The sequence below is a fragment of the Pangasianodon hypophthalmus genome, chromosome 7, assembly GCF_027358585.1.
Source record: "Pangasianodon hypophthalmus isolate fPanHyp1 chromosome 7, fPanHyp1.pri, whole genome shotgun sequence".
NCBI classification, from domain to species: Eukaryota; Metazoa; Chordata; class Actinopteri; order Siluriformes; family Pangasiidae; genus Pangasianodon; species Pangasianodon hypophthalmus.
Window position 1 is genome coordinate 25,090,598 of NC_069716.1, and position 21,322 is coordinate 25,111,919.

The window sequence follows — 21,322 nt, forward strand, 5'->3', positions numbered from 1 at the left end:
GCACAGAAGAGACTTTGAAAATAGCGAACAAAGCCTAATAATGTGGGCTGTGTGTGAAATGGCATGGTGTGACAGTTCACATCATTAAAGACCAATTACACTGCCATTGCACATTTAGTGCTGCTCCTTCAGCGGGAAAGAAGCTAAATGTTATTGTGTGGCTTCCCTCTCTCCCCCCTGTTTGCTTATCCCTGTGAGAAAACCCATTTACTTCCCACTTTTGCTTACATTTTCCTCATATAGTTTTCAAGCAAGGGAACGTGGAGAAAAGGAGCACACACACACACACACACACACTCACTAGGCCCTACTCACTCTCCTGCTTACACCCTGAAAAGGCAAAAGTTCTTCGCTGTTATGCAAATACAGCGATCTGTAAATGCTCGAGTGAGAATTATATTTGAATTAAATGAGGCTTTGCCTTTCTGCGACAATGAATTGCAAGCCGTGTTCTCAATGGCCGGTCCCTGAGCCGCGACCACGCTTATTATGGCCCTGACGAAATGTGAACTGACACAAATGCCGCGGCTCGCTTACAATCCGATTACTCGGCTAAAACGCATCAATGCTGGCCAAGCCACCGGGCGCTGGCGTCCCCCCATTCAAGCGCAAGGAGAACAAGCCCGACTCCTCCTCACGAACGCCAACGCCCCAAGCCTCGAACTCACGCTCAGCCCATCAGCCCGCCTCAATGGCAGCCTTTCGACAAGGTGCTTTTCCCCCTGCTCAGGTCTAAAACAAAGCAGGAGATTGTGCTGATGGACCCAAACAGGCCTTCACAGGTTTAAATAGGGAAGCTCTCTTTCCAAAAAGGCTGCACTTTGAGTGAGTGTGTGTGTGTGTGTGTGTCTGTGTGTGTCCCATTTCTCATTGAGTGGCTTTGCCAAATGCTACCCCTATTAAAGTCGTACTAAAGAAGAATGCCTCAGGTTAGCATGACCCGGGTTCATTTTCTTTGCAGTAAGTGATCGCCTGTTCAGAGTAGGCCCTTAATTTAAAGCGATGTTGACAACCACAAAGATCTCTCCTTTTCTGAGACTGCGTGGCAACGCTATGGCTTTCCCCAAACGCTATTTAACTGCTGACATTTACATGTTCTTTTTTCTTTCTTTCTTTCTTTTTTTTTTCTCCACCAGAACCTGCCAGGTGGTGGGCACTTGGATGAAGCCTACAGGAGAAACGTTAGAAGATTCAAATGGGAAAAATTGCATTAGTGTGCGACATTTGCATGTTGCGCACTCTCAGGACTAGTTTAGATATGATGCGAAAACATCAGGGCTTCTTTTAAACCTCTTAATGTGACATTAATTAAATATCAGATATAATAAGGGCACAGAGATTATGTGATATAAAAGGATAGAAGAGGCTAGAGGTTCCAATATGCAAATGAAGACTCGGCAACAACGATTTACAAGGGGAATGAGGTCAAGTTGTTTAGAGGTGAAGGCATTTCCAATTTAAAATATCTAAATATGGATTTTTAAATGATGGTAAAATTAGCACCTCTGTGCTTTTGTGGAATAACTGTATCAAGAATGATATTATTATAACACTAAAAGAAGTTGTAGGTAACTATATAGAGTTAAAGAACAGACATTGTCAAGGATTTTGATCTGTGACACGGTGACATTTTGAAATGCCCATAGAGCCTGCAAGTGGAAATACACTGTGTCATGTAGATGAGTCTATCATTTAGTCAGTCTCACAAGGGTCCTAAATGCATTATAGACTCCTTGCTTTGTGTCGTTCAGATTAGGACTAAGCCTATGATTCAGTTCCCAAGATTTGCATTTGCATTATAGACTGCAAATACAAGAATGCTTTTCTAAACCGTACAATGGTTTTGGTAGCTTTAAAAACAGATATTGTTTATATATCTTTACATAATTATATAATATCATTCATATATATATATATATATATATATATATATATATATATATATATATATATATATATATATCTGTGGGATGTGTTGGTGATGTGGACAGCGCTCGCCAACGCCATCATCAAAACATCAACTGAAGGAAAATCTTTTGGAAAAATGGCGTTCATCACTCTGGTCTAATTCCAGACAATTGTAGAATTGTGTAGTATGCAAACCCATAAATAAACATATGTCTAAAATGTCTAAAATAGCTCAAAAATGTCTAAAATATGTATAAATATATACATAATAAAGTATATATTATTTATATGATATATAATATATGCTTCCTTTATAATATATATAAAGGAAGCAGGCAAGACTAAGAAAAATCTATAATAAAAAATGTTATTTTTCTTATGGTGAATATGGTATTTAAAAAACACAGAATTTATTTATTGATTAACTTATTCATGTTTATTTCTCTCTCTCTGTGTGTGTGTGTGTGTGTGTGTGTGCATCATTTTCTAAACAGCTTGAGGGTTAACCACACAGTGATAATTTTAGGAAAAGCTCATCATAACATCTCCCAGTACAGTGTGTTTAACAGTGTAGGAGAAAGTACAGGGTGAAGAGAAAGCACAGGCTGACAGGGAAGTACAGGGTGAAAAGGAAGTACAGGGTGAAGAGGAAGTACAGGCTAAGGAGGAAATACAGGCTGATGAGGAAGTGTGAAGAGGAAGCACAAACTGAGGAGGAAATAAAGGCTAATGAAAAGGTACAGGCTGATGAGGAAGTGTGAAGAGGAAGTACAGGCTGAGGAAGATACATAGGCTGACGAGGAAGTACAGGGTGAAGAGAAAGCACAGGTTGATGAGGAAGTACAGGGTGAAGAGGAAGTACAGGGTGATGAGGAAGTACAGGGTGAAGAGGAAGCACAGATTGATGAGGAAGTACAGGGTGAAGAGGAAGTACAGGGTGAAGAGTAAGTACAGGCTGAGAAGGAAATACAGGCTGATGAGGATGTACAGGGTGAGAAGGAAATACAGGCTGATGAGGATGTACAGGGGGAAGAGGAAGCATGGGCTGATGAGGAAGTGCAGGCTGAGGAGGAAGTGCAGGCTGAGGAGGAGGAGGAGAGGAGAGTGTAGCAGTGTAGAAGGAGGAACAGGTGCAGTGCAGTGGATCAGGATGAAGGAGCGTTAGTCCTGCGCTCTCCGGGTTTAATGTGTAATGTGGAGTTAATATGGATTTAATGGCTGTCAATGCAGAGCTGCTCTCCGGCTCCAGCTCTAATCTCCCCAACACACACACACACACACACACACCGAGGCTTAACGTGTTAAACCCCCTTACATTGCATGGACAGGATTATTATTGTTAAATCAAAACCTACTGGATACTATAATCTAATATAAAAAGATTTTAGATAGATAGATAGATAGATAGATAGATAGATAGATAGATAGATAGATAGATAGATAGATAGATAGCCTGATGATCACATCTATCTGCGCAACAGAGTCAGATCCCCCACTCTCTTGGGAACAAAGTGCCATTAGTCACAGGCATTACAACATCCCACTGGCCACGCACTGATTATTATTATTATTATTATTATTATTATTATTATTGCTGTTGTTGTTGTCAGACATTTTACATTTTTATATGTTAAAAAAACCTCTCCAAGTAAGTAATGCATAAATTACACATAAATCAATTAAGAAACATTTGCAAATGACAGAACAACAGATAATATATACATAAATAATATGAATAATATTAACAATAAATAAATAATATATATACAATAATATATATACATAAACAAATAAATATACATAGTACAATTTCTTATAGGTAACTACCTTAACAGAAGCTGCCAATTATTATTATTATTATTATTATTATTATTATTATTATTATTACCATTATTATTATTATTTCAGCACTGGTTATTTTTGCTTGTTCTCCACGCTGCTGAATCAGACAGCAAGGCCTGGGACTGTTCATTTTTAAAGCCCATTTATTACCAGGCGACTCGTAAAAAAAAAAGGTCTGGGATTAGTGCTCTTTCTCTTTACGTCTTCGCATGAAATCAAACCAAATCAGCCGTAAATTCTGTGAATCAGCAGCTCACACACTGGAAACAATGTAAACAAACAAAAGGAAACAATGTACCTGGAAAAGATGAAGAAAAAATGCTAATAACAAACTAATAAATAAAATACAATTATTTATTGTAAATAATACTTTTAATAAATAATTATAATTGATTTAATAAATAATACTATTCATTAAATAAATGATATTTATAAAATACTATTTACAACTATTATTATTATTATTATTATTATTATTATTATGCTGTTTTAATGATCTTTTTTTCCTTTTCTTGCCACAGCCAAAGATCCAGCCTCCTCTGGGCTTTTATATACATTTAAACTGCCTTACATCTGTATAAAGCTGTTAAACAACGTGTGTGTGTGTGTGTGTGTGTGTGTGTGTGTGTGTGTGTGTGAGTAATTAATGAATCTGATGACTCCACTCAGTGCTTCTGAAGTCTCATCTGTCATAACTTACTGCACTTTCAGTTCTGGTCCAATCAGCGCGCAGATGTGCGCGTGAAGGCGCTCAGGGAGGAGAAACTCTGCTGAACTTCATTGTTTGGGGCTTGAAAAGGCTTGAGTAAGCTCGTGCACTATAAAAACCCCTCTTAGAGAGAGACAGGCAGAGAAACAGACAGAGAGACAGACAGAGAGAGAGTGAGAGAGAGAGAGAGAAAGAGAGAGACAGGACAAGGCTGGAGTTCTTCCACTGCAGCGTGTGAACAGCAGCAGCTTCTTCTGTTTTTATACACTCTTTCATATAAATATATATAGATTTTAGTTGTGTCTGTTCTCGGGGTCGGTGCAGAGATGTTGCCCGGCGTTATTGCTCCTCCCGCCATGTATCCCAACCTGCTGTCTCTGCCGCGGACTTTGCGCTCGGCCTTCACGGCGCCGTCCAGCTTCCGGGTGGAGGACCTGCTGCGCATCGGGCGCGAGACCTTCCCGCCTCCGCTTCCGCCGCCCGCGAGCCCCAGCTCCCCCGAGACCGCGCGCGCTTCCTCCTGTACCGACAGGAGCAGCTCACCGCCGCAGACCACCGCCATCAGCACGACCACACACACCCACACACACACACACACCGAGCCCGGATACCTGAAGTTCGGGGTGAACGCCATTCTTGCACCAGATACCAGAAACGGTAAGGCTGTGACAAGTTCATAACTAGTTACAAATAATAATAATAATAATAATAATATGAAATTAATAAAAACCTCATAAATAAATAATGAAACAATTAAATAGATTATTTATTAGCCTATACAGGTAATGTAATAGATGTTGATAAATAAATAAATATCATGCACACTTTTTATTATTACTGCATAGATATAATGGTAAATAATAAATAAATAAATAAATAAATAAATGTAATAACAGACTTAAAGTGTTTTTTGTATGCAGATAATAAATATAAATATAATAAATATATATCTCTGTAAATGAATGAATGAATGAATGAATGAATTATTAATAGATTATATAGTAACTTGATAAAAGTTAGTTTAAAATTGAATAATCAATTATAGATAGATAACAAAAAAAACAAATATTTTAATAGATATATAGTAAACCAGTTAGTTTTATGAGCCTTATGAACACAATTGCTCATCATAGTTAAATAAATATATAAATACATACAAATTACTAATGCACTGATTCGTAAGGCAAGATTTAGGTTTTTATTTCGTCACATTGCTAACTGAAAACCCTGCACTGTACAGTACACACTGATTGTAATCCTGTGTGTTTATGAAGCTTATTTTGTGTGTAACAGCATCGTCTCCACCTGCACTGCATGGCATGAGCCCTAAACACTTTCCCTTGCCCTACTTCGACGCGTCATTCCATCCGTTCATCAGAGCTGCCTATTTTCCCGGTGAGTCACTTTATTCCTTATTTTATTACATTTCCTGAACAGTACTCGTCACACAAATGGCTGCTTAAAACAGACTTTAAAAAAAATTCTGCTTTTCAAGTTAATTAGATTCCTCAGTGATGCTGATTTCTTGATATAACACAGTCATCATGTTTATACTGACTTACTGATTGCAAAAGAAATCATAATTATAAAGCAATCAGGACATTTTGAACATTAACACAGCTCCTGACAGCACTGGAGTTTTGTAAGGGCCATGATCGTGAAATCGTGTCTCGCCAATTTCCAAGGCCCTGTTTAGCAAAGTGCAGTGACTGCTGACATTTTGTCCTCCTGATCTACAAATTAGTCCAGATTTTCACGGTCCAAATTTAAGGCGGGTCCCTTCTCTTCATCACCGCCATTTTCCCACCGAGCCAAACGCAGATCACCCACAAAGCTTTTAGCACTGTGACCAATTAGGGCAGCTCCCTCTGGGAAGCCACACACACACACACACACACACACACACACACACGGTATAACTAGAAGCTGTCAAACACTGACATGTTAAGCCTTAACTGTGTAGAGGTATGTGTATGTGCTGCATTTATATGATAATGTATGAAAGATGTAGAACAGTCACCTATATCCAAGATTTCCTCAGTTTTCGATGATATATAGCTACATAGCTGTCAAAATAGTACCTCACTAGCTTTAATAATCTTTGTTCAGATTGAGATTGGGCTATTTTGATTAAAAAAAAGCCCAATTAATGAGTAGTTAGCTTAGGCTGCGCTATACACCACTAAGTGGAACAGTAGCCAAATAGAGCGTTAAGCATATTTTTGTCTCACATTAGTGCTAGCATGTTCTACATTACCACACGATATAAGTTTTTTTGTTTTTTTTTTTACCATCACCTTGGGAGTCAAGCTCGGAGTTGCCTACAATGCCTTCATCAGCGTGACCAATTGGGTCAGATCCCCTTTAGCAGCCCCCCTCAAACACACACACACACACACACACACACACACTCACACACACTCACACAGCGTTTCCTTACACAGTACTGCTGATGGGCATTTACCAGTCATGGACTAATACCCTATTAGTCGCTATTCAGGGCTACAATCTTCTCACAAGGCCTTCATAGGACACCTAAGCAAACACTTGATGCTAAAAATAAAACCAATTCTTATAAAATGGATACAAAAACAAAACTTGGTTTAGCCAGAGAATGAATGAGTAGCGTTGTCTGTCAGAAATGGAAACTGAACAAAAACCAGAATAAATCACAACTAGCTCAAAGTTCTTTTGAAGCACATAAGATTAGCTTGAATAACAGAAGTTTGCTAGGATCCCTTAAGAATATTAGCCATTTGCTAGCTATCTGTGAATGTGTATTAACAAATAAAGCTGGATAAGAAACATAGCAAAAGAATTACTCTTTCTTGGCTCGATATAACAATATATCAAGATAATTAGGAAAATAGGGATCCCTGTTTATGACAGAAACATTTTTAAGCATTTAGTGTTAAAATAAATTATGGCTAGTTTGTCCATTCTGTGATTTTCCCTTAACAAGTTAACAAGTCAGCAAAGGAGCCAGTTAGAATCGACTATTTTTGGTTTAAAAAAGGGTCATACATTCATAGACCACATTTTAAAGTACTTGAAGTGCAAAAATATAATATAATTGAGTAATCCGATTTATTTAGGACATTATACCCAGCTTGCTGATTCTAATGAATGGTTAAAAAAAACATAGCATCAGGCTTTTGGAGGCTGTACAATGTAGGTTTAGGTCTATATCACTCAGCCTATAGCTGATGCAAATAGACCTTTGAAAATAGCTTGGAATAGGCTGGTATAAGGCTAAAATAAATCCCTGCCATCAGTATTCTCCAAATGATCTTGGCATGCAATTGTGTTTAGTTTCGAAGTGTAAATCCCCTTTTTGTCGCCATAATATATGGCTTTAGTGGCCTGTCTTAAGCCTTTTTTCAGTTAGTTCATTACTACACAATTACCGTGCACGCTTCATTAGCGCTTTGTATCCTCCACCGGAGGAGACTGAATAGCTACTCGGCCTTTTTTACCATACCAATGCTTTTGGGGAGCCAAGCAAATGTGCTAATTAGTTGCCTCGTTCCACTCAAATGGATCCCCTTCAATAAGGTTAGAGCAGGAAGAATTGACTTTGTATACATCTGCCTGTCTCTATCTGACGGACTCAATGATGCCTCTTTTTTAACAGCTTCAAACTCAGTGGTTCCTATACCGGGAACCTTCTCATGGCCACTTTCGGCAAGGGGAAAGCCGAGGAGAGGCATGCTGAGGCGGGCCGTGTTTTCCGACGTGCAGCGCAAAGCTTTGGAGAAAATGTTTCAGAAGCAGAAGTACATCAGCAAACCGGACAGGAAGAAGCTAGCCGCGAAACTCGGCCTGAAAGACTCTCAGGTAGGTCCTACATGAGATAAATGCTAGCTAGCTAAGAAGTGTTTCCAATTCTCTGAGCAACGTTGTTTGAGGCAAATCTAAAATCTAAACTCCTTCATATTATGTTGACCCTCCTAGGTAAAAATATGGTTCCAAAACCGAAGAATGAAATGGCGGAATTCCAAAGAGAGGGAACTTTTGTCTTCAGGTGGCTGTCGAGAACAAACTCTGCCAACGAAGACAAACCCTAACCCAGATCTCAGCGACGTTGGGATAAAGTACGAGAATCTCGACAGAGACAGCCCACATGGTGCTTTCTACCATCCTCACATAGGCAAAGATCTCGAAAACGGCTCCGATTCACTCCTCACGTCTCCGTCACACTCCAGCAAGAACTCAGACTCATCAGATGATGAAGAAATCACCGTATCGTAGCCACACAAAAAAACAAAAAAAAAAACAGACTGTGATTTGTGTCGAATTAATCCTCAGTTCCAAATGGGAAAGATCTTACAGGGGGGTTAGACTGAATCAAATTGAGAGACATTCAACCCTTGTTGAAAAGTTTTGGCACCCATGAGCAGATGGCTAAATAAATGTCATGCATCAATGTTAAGATTTAAGAATATCTTTAAAATGTTAAAGTGATAAAACCATGAGAGATGTGTTTGCTGATCTGGCAGAATCATTTTTTCGTTGCTGGCTTAATTTGCAGTGCAGTCTACAGATTAGGGTTTGCATTTGTCCCATACATTTAAGATCTTGCACAAGATGTGATTAGGTGACAATGGGAGGACTTAGAAAAATTAGTGTACTTCATAGTGAATCAGAGACACATCCATGTTACCAATGAACAGCTATTAATTAGCTATATCTTTACACTATACGGAAATTAACATGATGGAAAAAAGAAAACAAAAAGATGAATATACATTAAACATTCAGGCTACTAATTTAATGGCCTTTACTGTGGCTGCGTTTTTTGCAGCCGTAACATTTTGTATACTACTTTGTATGAATATATTTGGAATATTTTGTATGGAACGTTTTATAGCCGAACAAGATTCATGCCTTTCCTGCTGATATTTTTTTCCTGTTTAGATTTTCCATGTTTAATCTAAACTATGTAGATGCTAAATGTATAACTTAAAAGTCATATATTATTTTGTATGTTGATGTTTGTAAGGATGAAATGTATATACTTGGGGAAAAAATATTTTTGCATATTAAAATCCAAAGGGAATGAGGTTGGGTTTTTTCTTGAACATCTCTCAAATCACTTCAAGAACACATAATAAAAATGATAATAGCATAGTGGGTATTTTGACACAAAATACTACACAATAAATCTTTTAAACAACAAAATAGCCAAAACATTGTATGTATTTTTGAGCAAATTGGCAAAAAAAAAAAATAAATCAAATTAAATTATATGCAAATATAAATGGGCAGAATCAAATTAGGCTTGGGCAAATGACAACATTTCTTTTTAAAATATTTTAATCAAATAGGTCTAAGCATGGGACAGCTTCCCTGGTTAGTTAGATGAGGAATATTTGATAGACCTTTATGTTTTATTTGTTGATTTTATTTGAAACAAATCATAAATCAGCACTCTAAAGACTTCAGATAGGAAAATGAAGCATAGAATATCATTCACATCCTTATGAATATGAGATGGGTCCCAAAAATGTTTCCCAAAAGCCTTGATCAGTCATCAGGATTCTGATCATGTGGTGCTTAATTATATGTTTATATAGGGATGGAACTGTGTAATAACCACACACCCCAATATTACAGGTGTCAAAATGAATAGCATTAAATAACATTTAAAATGTTTTGCTTAGGGAAACCTCTAGATTACTTTTTAATATCCTTGTGTATATTATACACCTGTAATTATGTTTTAGGCGACATCATATTTATTCCTCTACAGTATAACCATAAATAGTACATTTCAGATTTTATTATCATATTATATCATAGTATACTCTATTATCATGTAAGCTACAAATGTCACTGAATAATGAACAAATGAGAGAATCATCACCTTTATTCTCCAAGGACCAACAATCTGTTGAAAAAATAAAACTGAACAAGCTGTACAAGGCAGTAGAAAAGACAACTGTACATCATTTACTCTATTTACTTTAAAGAATTGTTAGACAACATCTTGAATTTCTCAAACAAGGTTTAAAATTTACACACATATTGTACAAGTGAAAGTATACAAAAAGAAAATTATGGCATTATAACGTTCAGGATATTTCACAGACTTTTGCGAATCATGTTGTTTCTTTCCTCTTCCATTTACTATCTGAACATTTATAAAAAAAAAAAACAAAAACAAAAAAAAATGTGTTTGAAAAAGAATTATTAACAAAATGGTGTGCTAAACAATGTGTCAGTATGAGAAACCACAACTATGACAGAAAAATTGCATAGTGTCTCTTTAATCAAAAGGTCCGTTGAGAAAAGCTCAGCATCACAAGTCCGACGTCGTGCGTCGCATGAAAGCTCGAAAAACTTCATTTCTCGAGCGAACAAAGTGCAGACGTCTAAACAAAAGCAGTGCAGAGTGCTCCTTTGAAACTGCGTGAAAGTGGACGGCGGGATAATTCTCCGGATCGGGCCACTAGACACGCCAGCACTCGGCTCTGGAGAAAACAAATCACTCTGGCTCAGAGGACTTTAGATTGGGCAAAAGAGTGCCAAAGTCTGTGTGTGTGTGTGTGTGTGTGTATGTATGTGTGTCTTCAAAGTGCTTCTGTGTATGGAGACTTAAAACAAGAAGTCTTTTTTCTCCTCTCTTGGCAATTCACATAATCAATTCACACAATCACACTCTCCATTCAAACAAAGGAAACTCTCGTAAAACAGGCAGTTATCACTGTCTCAGAGAATTAGTTGAGATTAAAGGAGCAGTTTGTAATTTTTCAAAGTGCTTCTAGACCTGTAATAATCATATAATTTCTATGGAACCTCTGAAAAATAGTCATCTGCAGTATTGATACTGATATTGAACTGGGTGTTTTCTTAATTTTTGAGCTTCTGTTTATATTTTTCCGGCCCAGAAAATGGCTCTAGAACTGTTCGACGTACGCATCACGCAAGGTATATTAAGTTTTCACAAAACGAGTGAGCTTTGCTGAGGGTGGAGGAGAAGATTTGTAAATATTGGAATTGAAATTGCAAATCACAGTCAGAAGACAGATCTAAAATTACCAACTGCACCTTTAAAGCACCATAATATGAAGAAATTGTTTGAAATTTACCACTCTACTAGAAGCATTAATGATGTAAGGTATTCCAGCATTAAAATACCAACACCCTGTTTAGAGAGGTATAACATAGCACCTTCTATTGTACTTCCTCACTCGTCATGTAAACACAAAGCTATTCTGATTACCTCATGTTCAATGAACTCATATTACTCTTATTGGCTTTGATTACAAACGTGTCGCACTCAGACATACCACTTAATGTTGCTAACACCGTGGTATTCTGGTGTAAACATTTCCAGCATTTAAGATTCCTACTGTAGATACAAAAGTAGTAAGGCATTAGGAAACATTAGCACCACATACGATGTTCCATATTGTGCACGGAAGCTCATAGAAGAGTCTATATGATAGTTTCCTTGATTGCGCATGTAAAAAATTAGTTGAGTCTAAACACGGAGTGAAAAATGGCCTTAAATCTGCACTGTGATGTTATGAAATGCATTTCTGGAAAACAGTGAGAGGCTGAAAATAGTGAGAGACTGCAGTGCAAAGAAGTCCTGAGAAACTGCACCGAGAAAGAAACACGGTTATGGCGGCACCTAGTGCGCAACTGCACAAAGTACTAAACCTCAAACTTCAATACGTTTTTGAACACACCCTCTGTCGATTTTTTACGTTAACATTTCTGTGTGAGATTCCCATCAGTGAAATTTGTTAGATCAACTCAGTATTGCTGTATACTTCTCTGATGTATTAGTTTCTTTTCAAAACTGAAAAAAGTGAATAGATCTTATAAAAATTAAATACATAAGTCAACCAAAAAATCTTCTGAAGAGCATTAAAAAAACTGATATGGTAGAAAATGCCCTAAACTCACTGCGAAATCTATGAATATGCAAATCAAAATTCAATGAATATGCAATTTGAACAATTTGGCTCTTATCATTAATGATGCAATAACACCTCACTTTCACATATTCTGTAAGACATTTGGTAAAACTGCTGCAGTGGCAGTTTTTGCAGTTTGACTAATCTGTGCACTCAAATGAATTCCCCAGAAAGGTTTTAATTATTAAACAATGATTTAAAACTTTAAGGTGACTTTAAATATTCAAAATTATTATAATAATTTTTTTTTAAAGCCTGCTCCTCCATTTATACACGACATCACACCTTATATTTTTGCTGCGTTCGACTAGAGGTCGCAACTAGTAATTCCCAACCTCCAACCAGGAAATGCAAAAGAAAACACCCAAAGATCATCAACATAAAGACATATACGCTCGTTAAATCTAAAACAATAGTATGCAGTTTTAAGGAGGAAAATATACATCAATCATTACAGTTAACTGGCTAGTTTGTTGCTAACAAAAGACGAACCTAGAAGTGTCTATGTTTTTCTTTCACTTCATATGTTGAAACACTGAGGTTGAAAATGGCGTAATTCCACTTATGAGGTAAGTCGAACGCAGCATTATTGTGCTGGCTAAATTTCAAGCTAGCATGATGGCTAGTTATAAAGGCAGGGCAGCTTTATGGCACTTTGTGTAAATATAGTTGACAGGAAACAGGGTGTGCAAATTGCTACAGAAATCGATATTAAGGGTTTCTGTTATACTATCTTTGTGCTGCGAGTGATCACGAAGGTCATGGTATTGAGCAATTCTGATTTGTTATGGAAAGTCAACATGGACGTGTTTAAAACAACGGCTAACTTTAGTAGCAACGACTCATGTGCTGAAGTGTTTAGTCCACAGTGAGATTAGCAAACTGCCCGATGCTTCTAAATCAATCCAGACCTATTTTTTTGTGAGTCATATGTTTCCTACACAGATTGTCCTGTTCTATATGCTGTTACTGACAGTAAACTCTTCTCTTCATGGAAGACTAAGACATATTGCTGTGCTGTTCACAGTGTAGAGTCCAGCAGTGGATCCTGGACGTCCTCGCCGTCACTGCTGCTGCTGGGAGTCGCTGTCGTCGCTCGGTGGGCCGCTGCAGTGAGCCGCCTCCTTTAGCCTCATTAGCATATTCATCTATGATGATAAGGAGAGGTCAAAAGGTCAAATTGTCAGTGTAATCCGCAGCAAAAACAATGCAGAAATAATGTTTTATTCCTCTTATACCACAGCAATTGATCAGTGATTACATGTTATCACTTCCTTTACAGCAGCTATAAACATTGTCCTGTCACCAACCACTCTTTTTTCTAAAATGCTTTAACTCTGACTTTTACAAAGCTCTGACAATGGAGACTTCTTCCAAAAAATGATAAATAAATGTCTGTATATAAAAAAACTTCACTATAGAAATATTTTTTGTGGCGTGTCCACAATGAAACGCCATCGAAAGTGTGATTTGTCATGTAACCGTCACTACTGTCAGAGCAGCTGTTATAGAAAAGGAATCAACACCTTCTGACCAATCAGAGTCAGTAATTAAAGAGAGGTGTGATATGAGAATAATTACATATCTTCACATAATGAAGATTTATTTCTGTGCAGCCCGAGGACCTGAATCATGTCCCAATAATTGTTGCTAAATATTTAATATGGTAATATTTGCATCAAATTAGACATCATGGATGTTAGATAATTAGAGTAAAAGGCAGGCTGTAATCTCACCAGCGGGTCACGTTCTGCCCCCTCCGACGTGATCTCTGTGCCCTGTGTGCCGGGTTCTCTGGGGAAGCCGTCAAAGCCCACGTCCTCACGCCGCAGCTGGAGCAGAGCAGGACACTGGAGCTGGTGGAGCCCGGGTGGCCACGGGTACGTCTCTATCACCCAGAGAGACGGGTCCTCCCATGATGCCTTTCTGCCATACAGCTACATCACACACACAGACACACACACACACAGGCTAATTTACTAATGCTGCTATGTTACTTAAAAGAAAGATCTGCAGTCATGATGAGGTATAAAAGATGTTCAACATGACAGAAGTGTCAACGTGTGTTGCGTGTTCTTACCTGCAGACCCTCACGGACTGCCTCTAGCATGTAGGGAATGATGGAGTAGTTCCACAGGTCTGTAAACCAAACCTGAGAACCCTCGACATCCATGGGACAGGACAGGAAGAGGCGTGGTCCTGCAGAGGAAGAAAGAAGTTGAGATAACCTGCATTCCAACACTGATTACCACACCCTTGTCGACTTGCACTTACTATTTCATTGTGTTACACACAAGGGAAACTCAGGAGCGAAGGTCATCGAGGGCACATTCATTCAAAATGACCTACAATGTCTTTACACGGCTTTATTTATACACATTAGGATTCATCTGACTTGCTGTAATTGAACTCACCGATGGTGACATCAGAGGAGCTGTGTGTCTCCAGGAAGCGGTTGAGATGCTGCCAGACGCATGGGATCCACTCGGTGATCTTCACCAAGTAGGCGTTACGCACGCGACTGTTCATCTCAGTTTCCAGAAGCTTCCGCCTCAGAAAACGACCCAAGAAGCCCTTCACTGGTTCAGTGTGATTAGCACAAAGCAGCCATCTGAAACAAAAACATGAAGTTAAAACATCAAGGTATGAGACCTGCTTAAAATGTACTACAAGGTCGACGATTCATTTCAAAAGTTTGCAGACCCTTCTGGGTAAAAGAATGAAATGTACTTCTATTTTACAATTTATATAGTAAAAACATTTAAATTTCAATGTTTTAAAAAGGAAATGTGTGTGAATCCAGAATAACTGCTGATCTCTAGACACATTTAATCATATCAGAGTCTGTTTGTATTCAGATACGGATTTTGTCTGAGTGCTATAGCATTATCCAGAGACTATGTAAATCTGAATTTAAAAGGTTCATTATTAATTATCATTAATTAAATTCATAATTATAAATTGAATTATGAATTTAATTTATAGCTCAGACAGTGTGTAAAATGCACTTCTGTTAATCTATATATATCTATATATCTATAGCACCACATATGTATATATATCTATATATATCTATAAAGGCTAAGACAAGATAAATTACACCATTTAATAATAGTCTGTGCGGATCAAGATGGAAGCTAGAAGCTAAGAACAGTGCAGGACAGTGCCCTCTTGTGGAGAGTTTGAGAGGCACCAATAGACTGTGATAGACATTCACTGAGGTTCCAAAAGGGGAGTATAGAATAAAAGATAGACATGCAACAAATACAAAAGGTCAGGCTGTGGAATGTGTGTAGTAACAGTGCACCAAAGAAATCCTACCTGAAATTATGGTGAAGTTGCAGATTCGGGGCGGACGTGGATGATGACGTTTGGTTCATAGTGCCGATTATATAGGGGCTGTGAACACACAGAGATTGATCATTTATATTATCCCCTCAAAAAAAAAGAAAATCACACTGCCATATTAAGAGGCAAGTGGCTGAACTGGGAGTTAAGTAAGGAATAATACATTAGGGGGGATGCAGTTAGAGGAAAGTAATCAACAGTTGAATGGGGTGATGAGGCCCAATGAGAAGCAGAGTTACTTTTACTACCTTGCAGTGTTTCATTCCTCCTACACCAATGAGGAACATTTAATTTATTAATGAATGACATGTCATGAATGAGACTTTTTATCCATTTGTAGTTACATTTAATGTTGTGGAATATCTGCAAAGCAAGTTAGTTCTGATTATCACTTATGTTATAACAGCTGTAAATAGTCATTTCCTGAAGACTCCTTCCACTCCTCACAGAAAGATTCACCATATCAAATATATGCTATTCTTTATTAAATAAGAACATATTTAAAAAAAAAAAATTATTATTAGACTTAGATAATGCTGCATATCCTCTGTGCAAGTCGCTGTGAATGATTACGACGAGCACATTAATGTGATCTGCCTGTGATTTGTCTTGCCGAGGGAACTACTGTCAGAGCTGCTGTTTTCGAAAATGCATCAACACCTTCTGACCAACCAGATTCCAGACTTCAAAAGTGCTGTGGTATAAATCCAAGGATGATCTGTAGTGTCTAGCTGTACACCTACAAGTTAGGTGTGTGTGTAATAAAGTGAGCAGTGTACACAGTGTACACAGTGTATACATGTACACAGTGTTTTGAAACCCCAATGCTGCTGCTGCTGCGTCTGATACACTCGTACCAGCACCACAATGCCACTGTATACCTCTAAAGTGACCTACATGGTGTGTGTGTTAGTGTAGGTATGAAGGTAAAATGGATATAAAGCAGTGTGATCCAGTTTTTCCAGTGGTACTACTGACCAGCAGTGGTGTTTGCAGTTCAGAAAGCCGTTGAAGATCTCGCTCAGAGAGCCGACATGATGCAGGTTTTCTACGATGACGACTTGAGGCACACCCACGGCCCGTGTGCTGCTGCTGCTGCTGCACTGCTCAGTCAGGTTAGACAGGTACTGCTTCAGCTCCTAAATAACATAATTTCACTGTTTAGCTTTACACCAATATCTAACAACAGACTCTGTGTAGTATTCAGATCAGTGCGGTATACAGGTACATGCAGAAAGAGTGTAACAGCTGAAAGGAGGGAGTGGCTAGGAACGACCCTTTCATGATTAAATACGCTAAATGTGATTAAATACAAATAAATATTTGTCACAATTGCATCTGAATTCATTTTCATAAAAAAATTAATTTGTGGTGAATTTGGCAAAGTCATAGATTGCATAGATAGTTACATATTTTTTAAAAAAATGTTTTAAGTCTGTTTCACCTTGCTAGACTTGTTATCCACATTGAAAGTCGTGATGAACTGTTTGTTCAGCAAGTATCCCTCCATCAGCACCACATGCTCAGCCAACCTCGCGGCCAGGAAGCTCTTCCCGGTGCCTGATGGTCCAGACAGAACGATGAGCCGGTGCTCCTGGAGCTGAGAAACGTAGCGCTGCAGGATGGGCTTCGGGATGAGCGTCTCAAACACCAACGCATCCTCACTGTGCTGCTCAACACCTACAGAGGGACACAGAGAACACCATATCCAAATTATGCTTCTATAGTTTATATACATCTACAGTGCATTGCAAATGTTTTCACCCCCTTGAACTTTTCCATATTCTGTATTTTTTACAACCTGGAACTGAAATGGACTTAACTAGGATTTTCTGGCATTAATCCACACAAGACAACCTATATTATAGGTTATAATATAGTTTTTAAAATCATTTACAAATTTAAAAGCCGTAAATTAATTATTCTGGAAACAGAGTATTTTTCATTAACAAGCTACAATTTGTAGCCTGTTAATGAAAAATTATATTTTTCATTTATTAGTACATTTTGTCAGTAGCTATTTTTATTGCCCTGAGTGGACTGAACTATTTTGGCCTCTAAATGGAATAATAGAGACTATTTTTTAAATTAATTTTTCAATTCAGTTCTGGTCCACATTATTCTGGTACACATTATTTCCCTTGGATTGACTTTCAAAATTTAGAGTACTTTAAATGAGGTAATTTGAAATAAAATGCTAAAATAGAAGGTGTTCAAAAAACTTTGACTAGTGTAGCTGTATATATAGCTAGCATGATGGTAAACTTAGCTTTAGGCAAATTCTGGGAGGATCCGAGACCATAGGAAAGGCTTTTGGTGCTCCATTTCCATAAATATTAATTCTATTCATAAAAATCAAGGTAAATAAAGTATTCTAACATACATGTGACATCTGCAGTGCTATAAATTCTAAGTAGATGGAAGATAGTGCTGTCTTTCTTTCCTGTCTTTCAGTTTACCTTTCAGCCTGACGGAGATGGTGTCACTGTCTCCCACCAGGTAGCCACAAGGCAGCAGCTCTGGTGTGTCGGCTTCGCTGGTGCGCTGAACGTCTCCGATACCGTAGCTGAGCACACTGTCTGTGTTCAGGCCCAGCTGTGAGACTGGGTCTACATGGATAATGTACTCCTGCAGGAGAGCCAAGACACAAAGCCAGCATCAGACACACATACACACACATATACACACAAACGTGAGGGAAAATCTTCCCTAAATGCTCTATCCACCTTCATACCACATTACTGCTGAATTCTTGATTCTGACTGGTTCGAAGGTGTTGGATTAATTTTTGGTTAATTATGCTGAAGGTTTCTTAGAAGCTTACTGCACCTTGAAGAGGCGCCGGACGACACCATCCAGAACCTCCCATTTGGTTTTACTGCTGACGCCGATGCAGCCAATCAGGAAGTCGTGCTGCCTGAACTCCTGTGAGGACGAGATACAGAAGCACGGCTGAAACAGAGACCAGTAGATCACACACTCCATCAGTTCAGTTCCCACACACATCTAATCTAATGTCCATTATACAACTAGCAACACTGCCAGAAACTGCTGCCAATAACTGCTTTTTTCATCGTCTTATTTCTCAATCTGGGATAATCATATTGGCTTTACTATCTAGAGGGTAATTATCTGATCATAGACTAATCATAGACTAGAATTCCATAATTTGAACATTTCACTTAGCGAAATTATTTAGGAACAAAGGCCGCATTCCCAGATGGAGGTGACCTTTGGGGTAACATTGCGAACACATACAGCTCTGATATTTTTTACCATTTTATTTCTCTAACTGGGAAAATTACATACACCGCACCATCTAGTGGTCAAGATTCTGTTTAATACAATTTCACATTATTTAAGGTTTTAATTCTTAATACTGACAATGCCTGACAAAAAAGAAATTTAACTGAAGCAAAAAAAAAAACAAAAAAACAAAAATCAGTCATTTAAATAAGATGGTAAATCATCAGATGCTAAATATTTACCCGGTGAGGTTAACTTGCTAAACAGCTACAGATTAATCTTTAAGAAAAATTATATAAAAGTGACAGTTACTGCTGCTGCTGATGGCAATGCTGTCTCAAAAACATCTTACAGTTTAAATAAGATGGTGTTAGGATTTCTGTGCTGAATTTTAGAAACTAAACTCTGTGTGTAATGAAGAGACGAAAAAAAAAGTCTGACCTCTTTCCACTCCGGGCCTCTGTCCAGACTCACTACCACCTTAACATGGTGTCCCTCTTTACGAGAGCCGCCATCTCCACTGTCCTCCAGCAGCATGTCTGAGAGTGTGTGCACACACACGCACACATATACACACACACATAAACACACACAAAGTCTGTCAGAGTGTATTAAAATAACATTTACAACCACACCGATTTACTCTCTCTGAGCATGTGTGTGTGTGTGTGTGTGTATACCTAGGCTGGTGGACTCAGTGAGGCTTGACTGAGTGGACAGGCCGAGGCCCGAGGGACACACAGATGCCTGTGATGTGGTTGTGCTGCAGCTCCCCCTACTGGCTGTTCTCAGACGCTCATTCTCCACTTTCAGCTTCTCCATCTCCACCTGCACAAACACAGCACACAAACCCAACTCGAAACGCCACGCTACACACTTATAAAAGCACCACAAAGCACACATGCTTAAGATTATTTTACTTCCTATGAGCCCAGACTACAAGGCTTCCTTTTTAAAGGTTTGACTGATAGGAAAAGTTAGTCATCAATACTAATATCAATTTTGCCACTTAATATAAAACTCGTGGGGGCTTGCTGTCATGGGAAAATAATCAAGGACAGGGTGGTGTAACATGGGCTAATGTGAGACCGGATACTGTTACCACTGTTATCACCTCCTGAAGTGTGTTTTCCTCTCATACCACAGCAATTTGCTGATGCTACCATGTATGATGTCATAGTCTTTTTCCCCATGTATACTGACATTTAATATTGTGAAACAGTGTAACAGCCTTTCCCTCACCAGCCTCTCTTTTTCCTCTCTTGAAGATAATAAGGAAGTTAATTAACCTGCATGCGGTTCATGGACTCTCGGAGCTGGTCCAGCTGATGGGCGGAGCTTAGAGCCTCCAATCTGATGTCAGTCAACTTCATCTCCTTATCACGCAGCTCACTGCGCAACTGCATGACCGTCTCCGTCTCACAGTCTGTACACTCCGAGATCCTGGTTCACACACATACACACGTACAGACACACATACACACACACACAACACCAAAGATTCATCACACCAAAGATACATCACAGACAAATACAAACACACACAAACAATACAGCAGCTGTGTAGTAGGTTCTCGTAGCACACGATGTTACACATCCTGCAGTTAGTAATCAATTAAAGGCACATAATTAGTGCATGTAATTATGCAAATCATCAACACTTAACACGTATTAGTAGGTCAGCTGAACTTTCAATAATTAGACTGTTTCACAATAAACAGGTTTTAAAACACAGTAGGGTCCAAAATTCCAAAAAAAAGTCCAAAATATATATATAATGCTCTTTAGTATTGCTCCTTAGTCAACATAATGTCATATATTGCTGACACGAGAAGCGCACATGCAATATGTATCTGATTTTCACCCCATCCTGCCAAAATAATATAATAACACTGTAGTATCTTTATGACTAGAAGCTGCTGGACTCAGAATTTTGGACCCGGCTCTAAAATGTGTTCACTTCTGGACATTTAGCAGTGTCGTAATAAGGTCATGTGATCACACCAAAACAGGAGGCACATCCTAGTGCTTTATTACGCAAGCTTGCAGGGAAGTGTGTCATCACTGAAGTACATGATGTGGCACAATACTGCAGCAGCTCTCGTGATTTATAAAGACAGATTTTGATCAAGTTGTGATTAAATTTTTTATTTTAATTTAAATTCTTTTTGTTTTAGTCTCTGTTACCGTGCCAGAGAGCTGGTCCTGATGGGAGCACTGTTACAGCCCCAACCATTTCCATAAATGGAGAGCGATGAAAGGAGAGGGCTACACATACACACACACACACACACACACACACACACACACGTACGCATGCACAACACAACTGTGAGCATTA

General features: G+C 38.5%; 2 protein-coding genes across 5 annotated transcripts in view; one reads left to right on the forward strand and one right to left on the reverse strand.

Annotated features, from left to right (window-relative positions):
* Positions 1–4,544: 4,544 nt before the first annotated feature.
* On the forward strand, positions 4,545–10,080 carry dbx1b (developing brain homeobox 1b). The gene is made up of 4 exons (XM_026946524.3): positions 4,545–5,116; positions 5,753–5,854; positions 8,094–8,296; positions 8,414–10,080. The coding sequence occupies exons 1-4, from the start codon at positions 4,786–4,788 to the stop codon at positions 8,708–8,710; spliced, it is 933 nt and encodes a 310-aa protein (XP_026802325.2). The 5' UTR covers positions 4,545–4,785; the 3' UTR covers positions 8,711–10,080.
* Positions 10,081–10,310: 230 nt separating this feature from the next.
* nav2b (neuron navigator 2b) overlaps positions 10,311–21,322 on the reverse strand; it is a 125,185-nt gene continuing 114,173 nt past the window's right edge. For all 4 annotated transcript variants that reach the window (XM_034305857.2, XM_034305855.2, XM_034305856.2 and 1 more), the window contains 13 exons: positions 21,169–21,249; positions 20,271–20,424; positions 19,662–19,809; positions 19,423–19,520; positions 18,565–18,660; positions 18,195–18,363; positions 17,180–17,415; positions 16,714–16,874; positions 15,709–15,786; positions 14,802–14,998; positions 14,468–14,586; positions 14,124–14,324; positions 10,311–13,535 (listed from right to left, as the gene is read on the reverse strand). In XM_034305857.2, the coding sequence (XP_034161748.2) occupies positions 13,452–13,535; positions 14,124–14,324; positions 14,468–14,586; positions 14,802–14,998; positions 15,709–15,786; positions 16,714–16,874; positions 17,180–17,415; positions 18,195–18,363; positions 18,565–18,660; positions 19,423–19,520; positions 19,662–19,809; positions 20,271–20,424; positions 21,169–21,249 (1,822 nt within the window). In that variant the 3' untranslated portion in view covers positions 10,311–13,451. The remainder of the gene's footprint in view (positions 13,536–14,123; positions 14,325–14,467; positions 14,587–14,801; positions 14,999–15,708; positions 15,787–16,713; positions 16,875–17,179; positions 17,416–18,194; positions 18,364–18,564; positions 18,661–19,422; positions 19,521–19,661; positions 19,810–20,270; positions 20,425–21,168; positions 21,250–21,322) is intronic.